Raw genomic sequence first — 24,208 nt, 5'->3', positions numbered from 1 at the left:
CATTGTTCATATTATACTTGCAGGGTCCAAAGAAATGAAGAAGTGATAGTAGAGAGAGAAAAATTGGGAGCTGGTTTAAATATAAGTCTTTTGAATAATTAAAAGTTGTCTTTTTCCCCCTATTTTATGTTAGTCATACATTGATAGCTCTCTTTCCTTTCATCTTCCTATTCCCCTTTTATGTTTTAATAAATTTATAAAAGAATATAGATTTATTTTATAAATATAAAAGAAAAAAAAACAATTGTCTAAAACCTCATAAAAATTCACATTAAAATGTGGAAATTTGGACTGGGGATATAGCTTCAGTGGTAGTGCTCCCCTTGCATGCATAAGGTGTCCTGGGTTAAATCCGCAGCATTTCCCCCCCAATCAAAAAAGAGGAAAATTAAGTGAAATAATACATTTAATTAATTACATGTTTTTTAAGAGCCATTTCTGGAGTACAGAAAAGATACCTTCTTCAACAAAGAGTGCTGGGAATACTGGAAATCCATATGTAGCAGAATGAAATTTAACCCCTGTCTCTCTCACCCTACACAAAACTCAACATGGATCAAAGACCTAGGCATTAGACCAAACACCTGCATCTTCTAGAAGAAACTGTAGGCCCAACTTTCCATCATGTTGTCTTAGGAACCTACTTCTTCAACAGGATTCCATAAGCGCAATCAAGAATCAATAAATGGGATCAAACTAAAAAGCTTCTTTACAGCAAAGGAACCAATCAAGAACATGAAGAGAGAGCCTGCAGAATGGGAGAAAATCTTTGCTACTTGCACCTCAGATAGAGCATTAATCTTCAAGATATATAAATAACTCAAAAAATTTAACACCAAAAAAAATAACCAAATCAATAAATGGGCAAAGGAATTGAACAGAAACTTCACAGAAGAAATACAGTCAGTCAACAAATATATGAAAAAATGTTCAACGTCTCTACCGATTAGAGAAATGCAAATCAGAACTACACTGAGATTCCACATCACTCCCATCAGAGTGGCAATTATCAAGAATATAAGTAATAATAAATGTTGGTGAGGATGTGCGGGGGGAAGGTACACTCATACATTCTTAGTGAGACTGCAAATTGATGCAACCATTCTGGAAAGTAGTATGGAGAAAACTTGGAATGGAACCACCATTTGACCAAATTATCCCACTCTTCGGTATAAACCAAAAGGACTTAAAATCAGCATATTACTGTGATGCAGCCACATCAATGTTTATAGCAGCTCAGTTCACAATAGATAAGCTATGGAACCAACCTAGGTGCCCTTCAACAGATGAATGAATAAAGAGAATGTGGTATATATACACAATGGAATATTACTCAGACATTAAAAAAAAAAAGAATGACATTATGACTTTAGTAAATGGATAGGTCTGGAAACTATCATGCTAAGTGAAATAAGCCAATCTTTAAAAAAGGCCGAATGTTCTCTCTGATATGCAGAAGGTAACACGAAATAAAAGGGGATAAAAGTTCACTGGATTAGACAAAAGGAAAGAAAAGGGAGGAGGGATGGAATAAGAAAGACAGTAGAATGAATCAGACATAACTTTCCTTTGTTCATATATGAATACGTGACCAGTGTAACTTCACATTGGTACGACCACAAGAATGGGATCCTAATCAGAATAAATTACACTCTGTATGTATAATATGTCTTTGGGAGATAATTAAGATGAAGTCATGAAGGTGGAGCCTCTATGATATAGTAAATGTTCTTATAAGAAGAGGAAGAAACACCAGTACTAATTCTGTTTCTCATGTGAGAATACAGTAAGAAGATATCTGAAACCAGGAAGAGGACTCTTACAGAGAACCACATCTGCCAGCCTTGAGAACTGTGAAAGACAAATATATTTTAAGCCATCCAGTGTGTGGTATTTTGTTATAGCAGCCTGTGTAAGACAGTTTGCAAATGTTTTCTCCCATCTGAAGGTTGCCTTTTCACTCTGTCATTTGTGTCCTCTACTGTGCAAAATTTGTAAATTTGATGAAGTCCTATTTGTATGTTTTTTGCTTTGGTTGGGTATGCTTTTGCTGTCATTTTTAAGAAATCATTGCCAAGTTCAGGGTCATGCAGGTTTTCCACTGTTTTCTCCTTAAGGAGTTTTATAGTCTTGGTTTTTACCATGTTAGATCTTTAAGCCATTTCAAGTAATTTTATGTGTGGTTTAAGAGTCCAACTTCATTCTTTTGGTTGTGGAAATCCAGTTTTCAAGACACTATTTGTTGAAGATCCTGCCCTTTCCCTATTGAATGGTCTTTGTACTCTTGTTGGAGATCATTTGACTGTATATGTGGGAGTTTATTTCTGAGCTCTCTGTTTCATTGGTCCCTTTGTCTTCCTTTATGCCAGTACCACCCAGTTTTGATTCCTGTGGCTTTGTGATGTTTAGAAATCCGAAAGTTTTTCTTCCATCTCCTCTTTCAAAATTGTTCTGGATATTTAAGGTTTCTTGAGGTCATATGAATTTTAGGATGGATTTTTCTATTCTTGCAAAAAGAATGTTGGTGGGATTTTTCAAGGATTGCATTGAATCTGTAGATCACTGTGAGTAGTGTGGACATTTTCTCTATATGAAGTCTTTCAATACATGAACATTGGATATCTTTCCACACTTATTTTAGCAGTGACTTGTAGTTTTAGAGTGTGTCTTTCACTTTCTAGGTTAAGTTTATCCTTAGTATTTTATTCTTTTGATGCTATAAGTGGAATCTTCTTGATTTTTCAGATTGTTCGTTGTTAATATGTGGCAACACTACAGATTTTTGTGTATTGATTCTATATCCTGAAACTTCACTGAATTCACTCATGAATTCGAATATTTAGGGTTTCTGTGTATAATATCTGTAAACAAATTATTTTACTTTACATTTAAAACAGCCTTTTTCCCCCCACCTTTTTTCTTGCCCAGTGGCTTTGGCTATAACTTCCATCACTATGTTGAACAAGTAGCAAAAGTGAGCATCCTTGCCTTGCTCCTGATCTTAGAGGAAAAGCTTTTATCACTGATCTTCCCTCTGGGTTTTTCATATATGGTCTTTATTTTGAGATGGAATCTTTCTATTCCTAGTTTTGTTTTGTTTTTCTCCATGAAAGGGTGTTAAATTTGCCAAATGCTTTTTCAGCATCAACTGAGATTATCACATGGCCATTTTAACTTTTAAACAATATTTTATTGAAGACTAATATACACAGAGAAGTACATATTTAATCAGTACAACTCAGTTAATAATTCAATGGTAATAAGCATATGACAGCCTTCAGATCAAGACAGAATAGTACCAGCACCACAGAAACTGCCTTCATGCCTCTCTCCTATCCTCATTCTTTCTTCCTTCCCAAAGGCAACCACTGTCCTTTCTGTTTTTGAACCTTAAAGTTATATAGTATGTATTATTCTCTATTTTTCACTTGCATTGTATTTGTGAAATTTATCCATGTTATTCCCTGTGTCACTAGTTCATTAATTTTTATTGTCATATGTAGTCCATGGAATGAATCAACTACAATTGATTGATAAGGGTCATTTAGGGTACATATGCTTTTGTGCTATTAACAAATCATGCTGATGTGTACCTTCTCATGCTTGTTGTTTGGTCCACATGTACATGCATTTTTTTATAGTATACATTAGGAGTCTAATAGCTGAATCATATCTCGTTCGTAGAGTATGTATTTGTTCACCTTCAGTAGATAATATAAAACTTTCCAAAGTGATTTTGTGAGTTTTCATTTCTATTCCTTGGTAAGTTTGCAGTTGTTCCATAGCTTTACTGCCACTTGATATTGTTGGTCCTTTTCATTTTTATCATTTTAATATTAGATGCATAATGACATATCATTATGATTTTTAATTAGTGTTTTCCTACTAATTGATAGAGAATATTTACAGGTTTATTAGCCACTTGATTTGACTTTTATGAAGAGCATATTCAAATCTGTTGTTACTTTTCTATTGTTGTCTTTTTAATCAATATGTAGAAGGCCTATAAATATTCTAAACGTGTTCTTTGTTAATTATATATGTTTGTAAATATCTTCTCTCAGTCTGGTTTGCATTTTATTCTCTTAAAGATATTTAAATGTAGTTCCAGTAAATTATTTTTTCTTTATGACTTAAGAAACATATATCCTATTTAAGAAAACTTTTTGTGTCCCATGGTTAAAGAGTTATTCTGTGTTATCTTTTAGAAGTATTTTTGTACCCTTACATTCAGATCTATAATCTATCTAGCATAGTTATTTTTAAAATATTGTTTAATTTAGCACTAAAATTTCAAACTTAGAGAAAATTTGCAAGAATATAGTACAAAGATATCCAGGTTTTCTTCATCCACATTCCCCAAATGTTAGTTTTTTACTCATTATTGCTACATGGTTCATTGTTGATATGTAGATATGCTAGAGCCATCTTTACTTGTATACAAAAGTTGGTTGTTAAAAATTCAGAAATTTTTGGTCATCTTTTAAACCAGTGTATGCTCTACATTGTGAGTGGGTTTAAAGTATTTTTACTTTTAGCTTCAGCTGGGCCATTGGGTGGGGTATTTATCCCATGGACATTAACAAAATACTACAAGTCATTCCTACTCTTTTTCTTTTCTTTTTTTTTTTTTTTGCATATATTAAGTAGTACATTATGAAGAACAAAATAGATGCATGACTAAAACCAAGAGTCTGCCCATGGTCACAAGATAATATGAAAATGTAGAAAGTAAGTAGTAACAAAATTAGAAGTGGATTGGAAGAAGAGACTGATAGTATTCTCTACACAAAGAATGAAAGGAATTTCTAGGTTGTTAAATGCAACATTTGCAGGGCTGAAGTTTCCATAGAGTATAAATGGTATGGTCAACAACAACAATAAAAAGTTTATAAATGAAATTATGGTGGCTTGTACAAGTTTTTAAAAAAGATGCTAGCAAGGATGGTAATATTAAATTAATATAACATGTGGCTTCATACTCAACCTATCATAGCACTTACTATTCTTAGAATTAACTGGAAGAATCAGGGGGCTGGGGCATAGTTCAGTGGTAAAGCTCTTATCTAGCGTGCACAAGGCCCTGGGGTCAATTCCCAGCTCCAGGGGGAAAAAAAAAAAAACAGCAAGGATCAGAAGAAACCTGCATTTCTGTGTGTAAAGCTTGTAGTCTAGCTCTTAAAACCAAACTATGGTTCTATCCTCAATATTATATTGTAGAATATAAATTAATAATGGGGTCTGCAGCTTTAGTTAAACATATTATATGGAATATTACAAGTAGAAAATACAATGACAAAATTAAAAAGACCCAATGGGTTTTTTAAATTTTTAATAAATTTCTTTTTAGAAAAATGAGCAGGGTAGGGTGGTGCGTGCCTGTAGTCCAGCTACTTAGAAGGCTGAAGCAAGATTGTTTGAGCATAGAAATTTGGGGCCAGCCTGGACAATGTAAATGAGACACTATCTCTTAATTAAAAAAAAAAAAATTATTCCCCAACAATACACACAAAAAAAAATAAGAAAAGAACATGGAGTCATGAATTGATAGTGGCCAAATTATATTGTTGTATGTACATACAAATATGTTGTAATGAATCCCACCATTATGTACAAATATAATGCACCAGTAAAAGAAGTAGAAAAGAAAGAAAACTGAATTACTTACAAAGTCTCTCTTTAATCATGTATTAACTTCCTGGATGTTTCTTCTTACACTAAATTTTGTGACATGCAAGAGGGAAAATAATACATTGACTCTTTCCTATCTCATAATTCTTCCTATATTTCAAAAATAGAAATTATTTGAAAAATTTAAAACACTCAGCATTTTCACTGAACTTGAAGTAATTTAATGAAGCAGAGTGTGCCAGACATTAATTTGCTCGTAAACACACACATACACATCCAGGTATACATAAATAAATGCTATGGTTAAGTAACATGTATTTTCATGAGACAGTTAAATAATACAAAATGATCCATGCAATGGTTTTAAGTATGAAATCTTTAAATATACCTGTATTGGATATTTTTAAAAATCTTAGAGCAGTTTTTATATACCTAAATGGAAAATTATTTTCAGGTTAAATCAATTTGTATAAAAGTTTCTGCAAAACTTGAAGACTTTTAAAATAACATGAATTCAGTCTCATAAAAATTAAATCTATTAACCCTTAGTACTGAATGATAGAATACTATAGGCACTCCAAAATGTTTATTTTGCCTTTCAGAATAAATGATTTATTATTTATGATTGTGCTCAGTTTTCAATATCTTAGATGTAATTTACTATTGTTTAATTGGTGGGCATTGTATATAGTAGACTAATATTGCCTGTGACACATCTTTTCTATTTATATGAGTCATATTGTATCTACATTTAAAGATTTCTAAATGTATGTACTTTTATCACAGAAATGATCAGATTCATTGAAAAGAGAATATCAAGAATAAAAATAAAACCTTGCTGGGCACAGTGGCACACGCCTATAATCCCAGTGGCTTGGGAGGTTGAGGCAGGAGGATTTTGAGTTCAAAAGCCAGCCTTAGCAATTTAGTTAGGTACTAAGCAACTCAGCAAGACCCTGTCTCTAAATAAAATATAAAAAAAGTTGCTTCTGAAGTGTTTCACTAATCAATGGTTAAGTTCCCCTGGGTTCAATCCCCAGTAACAACAACAAAAGTAGTGAAACCAGATGATTGAGTAATGTAAAAGCTTAAAATTTAAGACTTAAAGGTTTTTTTTTTTTTTTCCTAATCCTAAGCAAGTTTGTCTACCTTTTTTTTTTCAAAGAAGGAATGAAAAAAATCTTAAATTATTCTTGTTCCTCAAAGTAAATTTTATGGTGATGAAGAGGATGGGTTTTTATAATTACCTTGTCTATCACAGACAAAAAAAAGTTAAGTGGATAGTTGCCTTATTCAATCATTGTATTTTAGTGCCCTTGTGTTTAGTTATTAAGTACTGGTTATGGTTAAATTGAATAAATATTATGTAAAGGTGAAGAGAAAGATAGACATGGAATTTAAGTAGAGGGTTCTAATATATTAGCTCTAATGTATCTTATAAGCATTGGTTAGGTCATAAAAAATATATTACCTTGAATGGTCTATAGTCAATACAGTATTGCAGGATTTTTTTTTGACAAGAATATCCCTTTAGCCAGGTACTATGGCACATGCCTGTAATCCCAGTGGCTTGGGAGGCTGAGGCAGGAGGATCATGAGTTCAAAGCCAACCTCAGCAACTTAGCAAGGCCCTAAGCAACTCAGTAAGACCCTGTCTCTTAATAAAATACAAAAAAGGGTTGGGAATGTGTCTCAGTGGGTAAGCACTCCTGAGTTTAAAAAAAGGGTAACAAAAACTCCCTTTATGTTATAAAATGAAGACAAATCTTGAATGTGTTATATTTTAATATATTTTAACATTGTATACATAAATGGCTGTATATTTTTTGTTTTTCAGAGTTGGAGGGCTATCCGGTATATTAATGTCTTATTGATAATGGCAGAACATCCACCACTACTGGATACAACTCAGATTTTAAGTAGTGATATTTCTCTTCTATCTGCCCCTATTGTAAGTGCAGATGGAACACAACAGGTAAGGAAACCAAAGTGTTTATTTCCTTATGGCTAGTACACATCTGTTTCTTCCACACAAGTGCAAAATTTAACACAGAATTAAACTTCACTATAATTGGTTCCTGTTAATTTGTGTTTTGAACTCCAGTTAAAATATTGTTTTTAGAGATGGTAAAATAATGAAACTGTTTTTGAAGTTGCTTCTGAAGTGTTTCACTAATTAATGGTCCAATTTTTCAAGTGTTATTTAGTTGCCACTAAATTTGTTTTTGTTTTCCTTTAGATAAACAATTTACTAATCCTTGGACCTTAATGATTATTCTAAATCATTCCTTCAAGTCATTATGAAATTATGACTTAATGATACAATTAAGTAACTGCCTACATTATAACATAATAAAATTTATCTTCTTTTCTTCCCATATCTGCCCTTCACCAGACCCCCACCTTCCAAAAGCAAATACACAGTTCCTAAAACTATGTTTTAGGATATGTTTTCCTAATATAGGACTTTAAAAGTGTAACTCTGTGGTTGCACTGACTTATTTCCCCAGTATCCTAAAGGGATGGGAATAATGGGTTTTCATAAGTACCTAGTATGCAATGTGCTGATGTCTAGTTAGGCAATGTGTTTAATTTTCACAACCACTTTATATGCTAGGTATTTTAATGTGATAGGTGAGGAAACAAAAACTAAGGATATTACAAATGATAATGAGGAGGAAAAGAAATAGTTTGGGTATTTACTATATCACCGACATCATGTGAATTTTATGATCTCATGTAATTCTTTCAGCAATTTTGTAAGGTACACCTGTTCTTATTTTTGTAAATGAAAGAAAATGAGTTTCAGAAAGGCTAAAATGTAAACAAGGTCATACAAAGTTTTTATTCCTTTTACAGATATTGTCTCCTTGGGAAGTTGTTTATTTGTTTGTTTAAGTCATAGTTTGTTATTTTACAAATTTAGTATCTATTCTGGACAATTTTTTGACAAGATTAGGGGCTACTGTCTTAACTTTGCCATTAAAAAATCATTAGTGGGGGCTGGGATTGTGGCTCAACGGTAGAGTGCTAGCCTAGGCCCTGGGTTCAATCCTCAGCACCACATAAAAATAAATAAATAAAGATATTGTTTCCAACTAAAAAATAAATATTAAAAAAATCATTAGTGATTGGCTTGGGTTCTAAATGTTTTCTGTTTGTATAAACGTGACAAAAAAGCATCATGTCCTGGTTTTAATTTTTACATGTGCTCAGCTTCTAGCAACAACTTCATTTCACTAACTTGCTTTTCATGGTCAAATTTAAGTCTGTTAAGGTTTTTTTCCCACATGAAAATAATAGGTGTGGCCAATATTAACTTACTTTTACGAGACGCTTATTTTTTGTTATAATTTTTTGCTTCAGGCCAGTCACTGGTTTCAAGTTGTTGATAGTCTATGCATTGAAAAACACATCTATTAAGCAGCGATCATATTGACATAATTACTATGTTGTATATTCTGTTAAGGAGAAGTACACCAGGCTGAAAAACTATCTTATTGCTCTCAAGACTTCTTTCTCTGATTCCTTTTAAAAAAGATAGTCTGTTGGCAGAATTTTCTTGAAATTTTGAGGGTACCATGGCTATATGTAACTGTAGTGGTGTAGATGGATATAGAGAAAGGATCTGGGAATGGAAGAATCTGCTGGAGTAAAATTTAAAAGATCAAGTGGGTCCAGGAGTTCTATAGGATAGGGTTTTGGGTAGGGTAAAACAAAGCAAAAAAACACGTTTCAGGAGGTAAATAAAATCCCTGTATTCTAACTATCAGGAAGAAAGCTAAAGATGAGTGGAAAGAGCACTGAATTTAGTTGATAGATTTGATTTAGATGACCTAAGCCAAAAATTTTAACTTATCCTTGGGTGTTTACTTCTCTAAAAAATGGAGGTAATGTGGGCTGGGGTTGTGGCTCAGCAGTTAGATTCTCAGCACCACATAAAAATAAGTAAATTAAAAAAAAAAGTATTGTGTACAACTACAACTAAAAAAAACAATGGAGGAAATGTCCTCTTAGGGTAGCTGTAGTTATGAGGGTGAAATGAGTCTGAAAGAGCTCAGTAAATGTTTGCTAGATCCAATTGAAGCACTCAAATGTTTTAAAAACTAAAGAAACTATAGATATGCAGATTTAAATCAATAGAAATTGTTTGCAGTAGATTAGGAAACTAGAAAAATAATTATGAAGGATGCATACTATACTGTAAATCTGAAAGTGTGAACCAGTAGCCATGTAGAATGTATAACAAACTAAACAAAGATAGATGACAATTAGAGGTAGAAATACAATAAGTTTGACAGTTGACATTTCTTTACTTTAACTCAGGAACTTATTGGTATGCTGAGTTTGAGTTTGCCTGTAGAGACACAACACTTGGTTGATGCTGGATTAAAACAGTGAACTGAAAAACAATTCCAAATAGAGAAAAGTGTCATGTATAAGAATGATGTTAAAAAATTAGAATAACAGATATTTCACCTCTTATCTTTACTTTCTTGAGAATATTATAGTATGTGGAATGATTTCTATTGTACCTCTTAGATCATATTAATTTTGTTACAGTTGGCTGTTTAAGATTATCTGTCTCACCAGGCTCAGTGGGACATGCCTGTAATCCAAGTGGCTCAGAAGGCTGAGGCAGGAGGATCATGAGTTCAAAGCCAGACTCAGCAACTTAGTGAGGCCCTAAGCAACTTTATCAACACCCCGTCTCAAAAGTAATATAAAACGGGCTGGTGTGGTGGCTCAGTGGTTAAGTATCCCTGGGTTCAATTCCCCAGTACCAAAGGGGGAAAAAAATTAACCTTAGATAATTACAGATGATGCTAGTCTGTAACTGCAGCACTTTGGGAGGCAGAGGCAAGAGGATCACAAATTTGAGATCAGTTTGGCATCTCAGCCAGATTCTGTCTCAAAAAATAAGTGGTAGAGCAACCCTAGGTTCAATCCCCAGTATTACAATCAATCAAAAATAAACCTCAGGCTTTTTTTTTAAAAAAACAGAATTCTCTCCATTTCTTTAATCTCTTTACATTATTTTGTAACTTGTTTTATTTGTACCCACAGAATTTTACTTTATGGAGATGACTAAGAGAAACTACAGAGACCAGTACTACTGAAAGATGTTTATTATATTTTCCAAAGAAGGCAGGCAAAGCTACAGAGATAGCATCAGATTTTGGTCAGGAATTAGAAGTAAGAACTGGAAGAAAGCCTAAGCCAAAACCTTTACTGGGAAAGCCTTCAGGGAATAGAAGGCAGAGTAGAGTAAATAATCTAGGATTGGCTGTTTTTAATAATTTCAAGAGGCTTTGGGCTATAGAGTGGTTTCTGATTGCCTGTAAATAGCCCCACAATGATTTCAAGCAGGTCATTGGGACTGAAAATTTGGGATTGACAGATAAATGAGAAGTATGTTCCTGGCCAGACCCTTGATAAAAATGATCTATTTCTGTGAAGAGGCAGTCTTTCCCAGGAAGATTGAAATGTTTAAGGGGCTCAAAGCTGAGGAAAGAAAGTATCATTAAGTTTTCAAAACCTGAATTATGGTCTTGTTAATGATGCACAATTTGAGAAATATTACAGAGGTAAAATAAATAAACAAGACTTGAAAGAATAAAAATTTCCCCAGGCATTTTCTTTGAATGTTCAGGTAGATAACAAGACCATTCACTAAAATAAATCTTATCAGTCACAGTAAGCAAGATTATTATTTTTTTGTTGTGGGGTTTTGTTTTATTTGTTTGTTTCTGGTACCAGATTAAACCCATGGTGCTTAAGCACTGATCCACATCCCAGCCCTTTTTATTTTGTATTTTGAGACAGGGTCTCTGTTGCTTAGGGCCTCACTGATTTGCTGAGGCTGGCTTTGAACTTGTGATCTCCTGCCTCAGGCTTCTGAGCCACTGGGTTTACAGTATGCGCCACCGTGCCCAGCTGCAAGATTATTTTTATGGGAACAAACAGCCTCAATCTCAGTAGTTTACCAAAAGGTTTATTGTTCATTCTGCATGTCCTCCACAAATTAGCTGTGGCTGTGCCCATATAATCTTTGATGAGATGTGGCCTCTGTATAGATGTTGCTGGTGTCACAGTGGACAACATACTGACCTCTGTTCACATTGCAGACCTGCCATCAGTGAGCTGGAGGAAATCTTACTTAAGGGAAAGGCAACAAATATTTGTTTAAAAAAAAAAAAAATGAGTCTTCCACAATGAAGATTACTGAAGTGACAGCATGTTTGATATTTGAGAGAGTGTAAGAACTTCATTTGATTTTGAGGTATTTTGGGCCGTAATAAAAAAAGATAATAATAAATACCATTTGAGCTCTTACCATGTATCAGATACTGAGTTAGGCCCTTTACTATTTAAATATAATGTCTTAAGAGACTAGCAGAATTAGAGAAGTGTTCAGTTATTTGTTACTAAGTTAATTAAGTAATAGAGCACCTGAAAGGCAAAAACCAGGATTCAAAGCTAAATATGTAAGATCCCTAATCATGTAACGTGGTCTTAATCTCTGTACAAATAGAGTTTAGATTCCAAGAAAAATACATTATTTAAGGCAGAAATATAGAAATTATGAGACTACTAAGGGTAACAAAGCCATTGGTATTTTTTTGTTAATTTATTACTCTGTTGATTTTTTAAAGCCCTAGCAGTTGAAAAAAGGAAAAAGCATGTAATTCCAATTGTACATACATGTACATCACAGAAGAGAAAATTCTGGACACAGGAAACTCTCCTTCCATTTCAAACTAAAGATTAGTTTTGGGTTTTTTAAATTTTATGTAAATAGAATTATAGAATATTATTTTGTGTCTACCTTCTTTTGCTCAATGTTGCATATATGGGATTCATAATGTTACTACCTGTAGCATAGTATTTGCTGTGTTTAATATTTTATTACATGAATATGTTCTAGTTTATTTGTTCTACTATTGATGAAAATTTGGGTTGTTTTCAATTTGGGGCTATCACAAATATTGCTTCAAGAACATTTTCACAATTGACTGGTTATACATGTGCATGCATTTCTTTGGGTATACTGTTGATAGTCGAATGCAGGGATCATAGGAAATATGTTTATTTGAATGGGAGCTGGCTTTTATTTTTATTATCTCTACTTATCCCAGAACACCTCAAAATCAGCTGAATTCCTTTCAGATTCCCTCAAACACCAAAAGTATTGCTTCTTATTTCCCCAAAATTTCCACTGCCCATCTCTAGGATATGGTTATTTTTCTGCATCTCACTGATGGCTGAAAAAAATTTTTTTCCAAAGAAGCAGTACCAGTTTATACTTCCCTCAGCATTATATTGTTGGCAGTTGGTCTACAGCCAAACCAACATTTAGAATTGTGAGTCCTTTAGTTATTAAGGTAAATGTTTTTATCATTGGAATTTTAGAGGGAATATTCATGTGCCTCCTATATCAATGAAAATAAATTTGAATAATAATGAATAAGAACATTTTCTAGGTTTTATTTTCTGTTTTTGCTTTTGTGAGAGATGGGGAAGATCCTCTTCTTCATGTGTAAGTTTTTTTAAATATTTAGTTTGGATGAGTCCAAAATTAGCCAACTCAGTCACATAGTTTTTGTTGTTTAATAATTATTATTTTAAGTAATAGTAGTTCATATTTTCCCCTCGCCTCAAAATATGATTAGAAAAAATCCTTTATTGCCACCACTGTTTTCTTTGATATTTTAAATTGTCTCTTAAATATCTTCCTGTGCCTGCTCCCATAGATGGGTAGGAATTATGACTGTGACAAACCATAAATCATTGGATTTAAAATTGCTTAGCTGTGATGATTCTCAAATAATGCATTTTTTAGGAACTAAAATACAATTCAACTTCATTAGCATATACTAAAGTAACCACTCCTAAGATGAACAAGTATAATTTCTGTCCCTAAAGATTTATAATTGTATATGCATATACTCCCTGCCATATCCACACATAGTACTGTAAACAAGTATGCACCAAAAGTGCTTAATATTTGATTATATGTGAAAAAAATTTTACTTTTTATAAGATTTCAACATGACTTTGAATTATCCATTATGCTTTTCTCTTGGGGAGTGTCTGAATAAAATACCTGTTCTTTAACTAGTGAGCATCAATCCCAGGTCTCATATTTGTTTCTAAACATGTTATTAATCACTACACATTTCTCTGTACAATTCCAAAACTAGCATTTTAAAGCTAAAACAGCTGGTGAACCTGACACATTATTAATTTTTATTATATACAGAAAGGAAATTAGCTACAGAGTACCTGTATACAAAGTATACTCTCTTCCTGGGATGATTTATGGTACTAATTAAAGATTTCGGGGAAGAAGGAAAATTGGTGCTATGCTTTAAAAGAGGGGAATGCAAGTTAAAACCTCAATAAGGATTTAAATACAAGAAACCTGAGAAAGGTATGGAACAGTGGAATCCCCCATGCACTGCTGGCACAACCATTTTGGGAGGAGGGTGATCTGGTAATATTTAATAAGGCAAAAAAAGTATATACCCCAAATTTAACATATGCTTTTAGATGTATATCTTATAGAATGTTTTTTACATGTATACGAAGGCATGTGAACTTAACTATTCATTGCATCATGTAAGTGTTCCAAAGCAGGGGAATGGATAGATTTTAGAAGATTCATACAATGAAATATTAGAATACTGTATACCAGTATTCCAGTGTATGAATTTATGCTATGGATAAATCTCAAAAACTCAATATTGAGGGGTGGGGTTGTGGATCAGTGGTAGAGTGTTTGTTTGCATGGGTGAGGCACTGGGTTGGATCCTCACTCAGCACCACATAAAAATAAATAAGTAAAATAAATGTATTGTGTTCATATACATCTTAAAATTTTAAAAAAATCAATATTGAATAAAGTAACAAGTTATTGATATGTAAAGTGTGGTATCACTGATATAAACTAATCAAAACAAACCAAAACAATTAATAGAAAAATAATGTGTTAAGTCAGCTTTCTGTCACTATGACAAAATACTGAGAAAAGCTTAAATGGAGGCAAAATTTATTTTGGCTCATGATTTCAGAGGTTTCAGTCCATGGTCACTTGGCTCCATTGTTTCTGGGCCTATGGTAAGGCAGAACATCATGGCAGGGAGCATATGGTAGAGCAAAACTGCTTACCTCAAGGGATTGGGACAAGATGGTCCCTTCAAAGACACTCCTCTGATGATCTAACAACCCCTTCCCACAAATTTCCTCCCAAAACAACCATCAGCTGAGGAGCAAGCCCTCAACATGTGAGCCTTTGGGAAACATCCCAGTTCCAAATGATAACACATGGTACATTGAGAATATTTTTTAAAGGATGAAAAAGATAATGCTCTAAGTTCAGCAAAATTATCTATAAACTTGTATAGCTCACCTTCAAAAGAGCATCATTTGTCAACATAATTCTGTAAAGAATGAATATAATACTTCCTGAGTTTCTGTATATTTGAAATATTTTACAGTAAAAAAGCTAATGACATGAGATTATGCATTATAGACTGAGTATTTGATAAAGGTTTTAAATATTATATTCCAAATTTTAGATTTGAGATAATAAGCAATAAGTAGCCAAACAAGTTAAAAAATAGATAATGAAATGATGAGAATAATCCTTGAGGGAAATTATTCTGGCTAGGAGAACATGTAGCCATGAGACCATACAGGAATATGCAGTAGCAGTAATGGCATAAAGTGCTTTCATTTTCTTGAAGTTGCTAGCTCAGTACAAGAACCAGGAGTTCAAAGTTGCTATACCCACAATGTATAATCAGCTTCTAATTTTATATTTACTTATAATGACATGAATAATTCATGCTATCTCTGGAAAATAATGACACCTATTATAAATTCTATAGATTCTGAACTTGAGGGAATTTGATCAGTAGAACAAAGAATGTAGCAGAGAGATTTCCCTAAAATCTTTAGGACCTTCGGCATTCACCATTGGTCTGAAATTGTCCAGCCAACAATGGAAACAGAAATGCAACAAGGAAACAAGCATTGGCCCTGGTCTCTCAGTAATCAGTGATTTTGCAGCCTTTCTTGAACTTGTGTAGAAAAGGCAGTGAAAGGTGCATTATAATAAGGATGGCAAGTCAACTCTTCATCACAGAAAAGCATTCTTCCCACAAACCCAGTTGGCAGCCTAGATATTTCCTTTATTAGATTTATTCCCTTATCAGAGCCTGCCCCAGTTCCACCAATCCCCAATGAACAGCATTTAGCCAGATGGACCAATTACATGGCTTTCCTTAAAAACATTTATTCTGAGTTGAAGGTACATTCAGAATTGTATATACTGACAAATATGGAAATTAAATTTTTTATTTTCAGTTTATTGCGGATTTAAATACCTCAGCATTCCTTACTAAGTATGTGAAATATGTGTATAAAGTATATTGCATACATTTTGTCCTTAAACAATTCTCATTTTGTAATACAATTTGGTCGGAGCCATCAATATTATGTGGTTAGTTTATGTTCCCTAGTGACCCTTAAAAGTAAGCTCTCCTGCTTAATATAGAATAATGGTTATCAACTGTTGTCCCTGCTGCAGCATATACCACACTCCTATTTGTACCATTGATTGATGTCGTAATGATCCATTTGGAATTTGAGGATGACTGCCCTTAAGGGCACTACCTGAATTGCTGGGATTATAAATCACCCTCTGGTGAATATGCTTCCCCCACCTCCTGAAAATAATTAGTGTAGAATACAGAAATCTAGCTGAGGAACAAATAGGCCATTTCCTTAGTATGTCAGTTTGTTAATTTTAGATTTATTACAAAATGCGAGTGCACCTATTGCTGGCAGTGGAGGGCCTGCTGTGAAAATGCAACTTAAGATGTTCATGTGAAGTAAATTCCATTTTCACCTTTCAGAAGAATGGTAGTGTGGAATGTATTACATGGGGAAAGATGTTATTACAAAGGGATACACTTTGTACAACTTTCCAAAGCCTATAGGTTGCTTGTCTTTATCCCTTGGTTCAAGTTGTGCCTTTTGTAGAGTACTGGACAAGTTTTTCATCCCTTATGTGACAACCCTCAAATAACATCAACCAAAATGCACCCACTATTATGACTAGACAAGGTTTTAGGAAAGGAAAAAGATTAGAAAAACAAGAACAAGGTATAGCAGCACCAATACAAATAGATCAAGGAACAGACAGACATGGGTTGGATTTTCAGAAAGGGCCACTGAGACAATAAAAATTACTTAGAAATCAGAAAGACCAGTATGGGTTCCTCAGTGGCCCCTGACTAAAGAAAAGATACAAGCAGCCCATGACCTGGTCAAACAACAATTAGCAGAAGGACATATACAACCTTCTGTATCTCCCCATAATACTCCCATTTTTGTCATCAAAAAGAAATCTGGTAAATGGAGATTATTGCAAGATTTAAGAGCCATTAATAATGAGATGGTTATTATGGGACCTGCTCAATCAGGGATTCCTCAGTTGTCTGCTTTGCCAAAAACCTGGTATGTTTTAGTTATAGATATTAAAGATTGGTTTTTTTCAATTCCAATTCATCCTGAGGATAGTCCACGTTTTGCATTTACTATCCCTGCACTGAATCATGAAGGTCCTGATCAGAGATATGAATGGAAAGTACTCCCTCAAGGGATGGCTAACAGCCCAACTATGTGTCAAATTTATGTTAACAAAGTAATCCAGCCACTTAGAAATCAAAATCCTGAACTACAAATATTTCACTATATGGATGATGTATTATTAGCACACAAAGATAAAAACACATTGCTAGAATGTTATGCCACACTTACAAACTTATTAAAAAATTATAATCTAGAGATAGCAATAGATAAAGTACAATTAAATTTTCCAATTAATTATTTAGGAGTTCTATTATCCTCAACCATGGTCCGTCCACCAAAAATTCAAATACGAGTAGATCAACTCAAATCACTTAGTGACTTTCAAAAGTTATTAGGAGACATAAATTGGATAAGGCCTTATTTAGGTATACCAACAGGAGAGTTGGGACCTTTATTTGATATCCTAAAAGGTCCATCAGATCCACATTCACCCCGAATGTTAACGCCTGAAGCAAGAAAGGCATTAAAAGTCATTGAAACATATATGGAAAATATGCATTTGGATAGAATTGATATAAGTTTGCCTTTATTATTTATTGTACTACCAACAAAAAATATTCCTACAGGAGTATTTTGGCAAGAAGGTCCATTATTATGGATACATTTATCTTATTCTCCTAACACTATTCTTACTAGGTATCCTGAGGCTGTAGGACAATTAAACTATCTGTTGGTGCAGCGACTTGTGGTAGTGTTGGGGTATTTTTGCTGATGATGTCACCGGTGGTACAATTTTTCAAAGGAGCCCTCAATTGGCTTAATGTCATGGCATTTTGCATCCTCCTCTACTAGTGATGGTCTAAAATTTGGGGGCCAACAGAGGTGAGGCAAAGAACCTCACCCCCCCACAGGTGCAAAGGCCTATCCACAAGTATGGCTGTATGCTGGACCGGTAGTCAGTGACGGGTATGATCCAATTGCAGTGGTACCAACCTAAGACAGGAGGCTGACGCCTAGAGGTCAGTTCATCCGATGACGGGTAAGGACCATATGTTGAATTGGACTGCCTAACAGGCACGGTCCCTAAGCCACATGCTTGTTGTTTAAACAGAGAGGGGGAGATGTTGAGAGCCACAGCCAAAGGGGCCCCAGCAAACTTCCAGCTGCCGGCTGATGATTGGCTCACAGCGGCCCCAGCAACATCTAGCTGATTGGCTCCTCTGCGGTGATGCTCATTGGGCTGTTTCCCTGCCCTTTCAGACCACGGAGCTGCTCATTGGGGGACTTTTTTGGCTCCGCCCACGTGACCCAGCCAATCGGCCTCAAGAGCAGGAGGTGGAGAGAAGCTTGTGTGGGAGAGAGAGGCTTGTGGAAAGCCGGTGGTGGCAGTTGAGGCTCTGAGGGTTTTTCCTGAGAGGCTGTTTTGTTTGGCGTGTGTGGTTCTAAAAATAAAGTTAGTTTCTTTTGACAAGTGGCTCCTGATTGTGCCCAGCCAGACTGCAGCAGTAGAGTACTGGACAAGTTTTTCATCCCTTATGTGACAACCCTCTGAATATTTGAAGTTGTTTGTTGTACCTCCAGATTAAGATACCTTTAGTTCATTTATTCTGCGTTTGTTCAATAAGTATTTAATTGACTCCTTTATAAAAAATTATTCAGGATAATGGGTAACTACATCACTAGATGGATTGAAATCTGTTCTAGAATTGATTGGCTTCTCTGTCCATTCCTACATAAAGTAATGCAGATCTTTTTTTTCCATCTTTTTTGGTGCATTACACATAGTGGAGGAATTCATTATTACATATTAGTTCATGTACATAATATAGCAACATATTTTGGCCAATATCATTCCTCAGTATTTGTCCTTCCCCTCTTTTCCTCCCTCCCCTTGGGCCCTTTCTTCTACTGATCTCCCTTCAAAGTAGTGTAGATCTTTTAGAGAATATCAGCTGTAGAAGTGGAATTAAAGGAGGGATCTGGTCTTTTTTTTTTTTTTTTTTTTTTTTTTTTTAAGAAAAAGAATGAGTATGATAAAATTAAGATAGAATTTCAAACCTGAAAGGGAATACAGAAAAATAATCTAATTTACATTTTTTACAAAGAGAAACTAAATAAAGTTCACAGCTAATTACCTTGTCCTAGGTTACACACTGAGTGGCAGCATCGAGACCAGAATCTAGATCTTCTGCTCCCTAGTCTCAGTCATTTTGAAGTAAAAAAAGGAAATTGAGCTTAAATTCAAAATTTGAAAATATTTGATTCTAAGTAAATAATAGTTCAGTTGAAACAAATAAAGTAATTTGAAAATGACGCATCCTAATGAATGCCTTTTCAATACTGTCTCCTTGTATTTTTACTAGGACTGTTCATAAAACAGTAACTGAATCCATATGAAGAAATAGAGTATCCGTAAAAGTAACTAGGCAAATATATATATTTTAATTCTTCTAATTTAAGAGAAATTTTCAGAGAACAATAATTATACACTGTCGATTGACTTATAATGTATAAACATGTAGTTAATAATTGGCTAATGGCACAAAGGATGGAAGAGGGAACAGCTGTAAAGTAACAGTTTTTATATACAGTTGGAATTAGTAGGTACAACGTTGTTATAAATTAAGAGTTTAATTGTAATCCTCAAGATATCTACTAAGAAAACAAATTAAAAGAATATAATAAAAACAACTCAAGTTAGAACATTAGGCAATGTTTAACATGCACACAAAAAAGTCAGTAATAGATGAATTGAGAAAAAAGGCATAAAAATATACAAAAACCAAATAGAAAAATGGTAGATGTGAATTCTACTTTATCACTAATCATATTAACTACAAGTGGATTAAACATAACAGTGAAAAGACAGTTATTGGCATGAGATAAAAGTCCATGTGCTTTTTCACAAAGTATACACTTTTTAATCAAAGATACAAACCAACTGAAATTAAAGGATGAAAAAACATGTAGATGGGAAAATATTCCATGTGAACTATAACCAAAGTAGAAGTGAAGGTCTCTATAATTATAATGAAACTGTATTGAGATCAAAGAAGTAAACTTATTATAAGTCAAAAAACATTACCAGAGCCATTATTGATTTTATAATGATGAAAGAGTCAGTCTACCTAATAAAAGATCTCCACAAACGCCTGAAGTGATAATTGACAGAGTTGAAGGAAGAAATATACAATTAAACAATATAGCTGGAAACTTCAGTACTCTGCTTTCAATAATGAATAGAACTAGGCAGAAGGTCAGCAAGGAAAATAGGAAATGTAAACACTGTAAATCTAACAGGCATCTATCTGTAGAACATACCACCACCAACAGGAACATATATAATCTTTTCAAGTGCACATGGACCAGTGTTCATGATAATTTTTCGTTGCTGTGACCAAAAGAACAAGAACAATTAGAAGCAGGAAAGTTTTGGGGGGGTTCACAGTTTTCAGAAGTTCAGTTCATGGTTTGTCATTTCTATAGCTCTGGGCCCAAGATGAGGCAGAAGGGCATGGCAGAGGAAAGCAGTTCAGGACATGGCAATGAGAAGTAGAGCTGTGCTCACCAGGGATTAAATATAAATCCCAAAGTCACTCTCCAATGACCTACCACCTTCAGCTACACCTTACTTGCCTACAGTTACTACCCAGTTAATCCATATTAGCAGATTAATCCACTGATAGGTTAAGGTTCTAATAATTCAGTCATTTTACGTACCTCTGGCCATTTTTGCATTGTCTCACACATAGCTTTTAGGGACACCACATATTCAAACCCTAACACTAGACCATAAAACAAACCAACCTCAAGAAATTTTAAAAGCTAGAAATAACACAATCTCTAAACACAATGGCATGAAATTAGAACTCAGTTATGCACAGAAATTTGGAGAAATCACATATATTATAGATTAAACAATATATTCATAAATAACTAATAGGCCAAAGAAGAAATCACAAGAGAAATTAGAATATACTTTCAGATGAATGGAAAAAAATATATAGCATACAAAACTGTAAGTTACAGCTAAAGCACTGCTTAAAGGAAAGTTTTTAACTAGGAAAGCCTGTGTTTAAAAAAAAAAAAAAGATCTCAGATCAATAATCTAACCTTCCACCTGAAGCAACTAGAAAGAAAAGAGCAAACGAAATCCAATGAAGAGGCGACATCACCACAGACCTTACCTAAATAAAAGGAACTATTAGAAAATAGTATGAACAGTTGAATGCCAACAAATAGATGCCCTAGATGAACTGGATAAATATCTAGAAAGCCACAAAATAATGAAAACTAAATCCAAAGAAAAAATATAAAATCTGAATATAACTGCAGCAAGTAAAATAATTGAATTTGCATCCCAAAACTGTCCACCCAAAATCAGACCCGAATGACTTCTCCGTCAAATTCCACCAAACATTAAGGATGAATTAACAAACCTAAACCTGCAAAGCCATCACAGAAAACTACATATCCATGACCCATATGAATATAAACACAAAATCTTCAACAAAATACTAGCAAACCAAATCCAGTAACTTGTAATTATACACTTCAGCTAACCTGGGACCTAGTGCAGGAATGTAAAAGTGGTTCCTTAAACATAAAATAACCATTGTACTATACTACATAATAGCAAAAGGATAAAAACCACACATAGTCATCTCACTAGGCTCAGAAGCAATATTTGACTGAACTCAACATCATTTGACTAAAAAAATAAAATAAGGAACAGGGAGAAACTTCAACCATCTGCGAAGCACAAGCAAGCGCGCGCGCACACACACACACACACACACACACACACATTATATTTAGTTGTGAAAGAGTGAATGCTTTTCCTTTAAGATTAGAATTTAAGACATGGTTTTCCTGCTTTCACTTTTTCGCTTCAACAGTTATACTGGAAGTATAGCCAGGGCAAATAAGTAAGTAAAGAAATGAAAGGCCTCTAGACTGGAAAATAAAACTCTATTCAAATAAATAAATAAGGAATGAAACTATTCAAAGATAACTTGATCTTGTAAAAAGAAAATCCTAAAGAATCCATTAAAAACTATAAGAACTAATAAACTCATCATGGTTGTAGAATACAAGTTCAATTTCAAAAAATCAATTGTATATCTCTATATATGGACTGTCAACAGTGTGAAAATGAAATTAAGAAAACATTTTCATTTACAGTAGAGTCAAAAAGAATAAAATAGAAATAAATTTAACAAAATAAGTACAAGATTTATACTCTGAAATCTATAAAACATCATTGGAAGAAATTATGAAACATGGAAAAACATCCCATGATCAAAGATTAGAAGACTTAATGTTAAGATGGCAGTACTCTCCAAAGTGTACATATTCAACATATCACCTACTAAAATCTCAGCTTATTTCTTTGTAGAAATTGATGAGTTGAGCCTAAAACTCATATGGAAATGCAAGGCACCCAGAATAACAAAAAGAACATAGTTGGAGGATTCAACATTTCCCAATTTTAAAATTTAACTACAAAGTTAAAGTAATCAAGACATATCGGTACTAGCATAGGATAGACAGAGATCACTGGAATAGAATTCATGGTTCAGAAAAAAACTTTACCTTTATGGTCAGTTGGTTTTTGGCAAAGGTGCCTAGGAGAATCAATGGGGAAAAGAATAATCTTTTCAATAAATAAAGCTACATAACTCAGTTACCGCATGTAGAAACATGAAGTCAACTTTACCATCCCATATATAAAATTAACTAAAAAGTGAGTCAAAATCCTAAAAAAAGGGCTAAACTTGAGACTCTAAAAATAGGACATAGAGATACATCTCTGTGATTTTGAATTATAGAGTGGTTTGTAGATAAGACACCCAAAGTACAGGTAAAAAAAGAAAAATATAGTGTACTTCCTCAAAATTTAATGGTTTTGTGTGACAGAAGACACTACCAAGAAACTGAAGAAATCCCTCAAAATTGGGAGAAAGTGTTTGCAAACCATTATCTGATAATGGGCTTGGTGTGACAGAAAACACTACCAAGAAACTGAAGAAATCCCTCAAAATTGGGAGAAAGGGTTTGCAAACCATTATCTGATAATGGGTTTGTATTCAGTATATATAGACAGCTCTTACAACTCAATGAAAAGGTGGGCAGAGGATTTGAAAAGTCGTTTTTCAAAGTTATTTATATATCCAATAAGCAAATGGAAAGATTCTTAGCAACATTACTCATCAAGGAAATGCTAGGGTGACTAGAATATAAAAGGAGAAAGCCATTTGTGGTGTTGTATGCCTGTAATCCCAGACTCAGGAGGCTGAGGCAGGAGGATCATAAGTTTGAGATCAGCCTGGGAAACTTAGTGAGATACTGCCTCAAAAAATGAAAAGAGATGAGGATGTAACTTAGTGGTAGAGTGCCCCTGGGTTCAATTCCCAGTATAGTGTAAAGAGAGAGAGAGAGAGAATAATGCTGGCAAGGTTGTTACACTGGTAACTCCACTTTGTAAAACAATCTGGCAGTTCCTCTATTAAAAAGAATTACCGCATGACCCAGCAATTCCACTCATAGGAGAAATCAAAACATTCCCATGACAAAAATAATAATAATAAAGTTATACAGCAGCATTCATAGTAGACAAAAAGTGAAAGCATTTGTAATATCCATTTGTAGGCAAATGGATAAACAAAATGTGATCTGTCTATACAATGAAATAGTATTCAGCCATAAACTGGCAAGGGAATCCTTCAATATAAGCTACAACCTGGATGAACCTGGGAAACATTATACTAAATGAAAGAAGCCAGACATGACAGCCTACAAAAGTTTTTCTGAGTTAATGAAAGTGTTCTAAAATGTGCTGTGGTGTTGGATGTACAACTCTGTATACTAAAAAAACCACTGTATTGTACATAAGACTATAAAGGTTTTTATCCTATATGTGTTCATGTGATTGTTAAGGATTCATAAATTATTATAAGATTGTTACCCATCTTTG

At 33.9% G+C, this 24,208-nt stretch overlaps 1 protein-coding gene and 1 pseudogene across 4 annotated transcripts in view; both read left to right on the top strand.

Moving 5' to 3' along the window:
- Fndc3a (fibronectin type III domain containing 3A) overlaps positions 1-24,208 on the top strand; it is a 158,461-nt gene that overhangs the window by 19,469 nt on the left and 114,784 nt on the right. For all 4 annotated transcript variants that reach the window (XM_046454003.2, XM_046454000.2, XM_046454002.2 and 1 more), the window contains exon 2: positions 7,469-7,606. In XM_046454003.2, coding sequence (XP_046309959.1) covers positions 7,508-7,606 — 99 coding nt within the window. In that variant the 5' untranslated portion in view covers positions 7,469-7,507. The remainder of the gene's footprint in view (positions 1-7,468; positions 7,607-24,208) is intronic.
- Positions 15,470-16,018, top strand: LOC124098979 (COP9 signalosome complex subunit 8-like; annotated as a pseudogene).

The sequence above is a fragment of the Marmota monax genome, unplaced genomic scaffold (assembly GCF_021218885.2).
Source record: "Marmota monax isolate L192 unplaced genomic scaffold, Marmota_monax_Labrador192_F-V1.1 WCK01_AAM20220418_F8-fsc00011, whole genome shotgun sequence".
Classification (NCBI taxonomy): domain Eukaryota; kingdom Metazoa; phylum Chordata; class Mammalia; order Rodentia; family Sciuridae; genus Marmota; species Marmota monax.
Note: the sequence above shows the minus strand (reverse complement) of the source record. Positions and strands in the feature narration are given on the sequence as shown.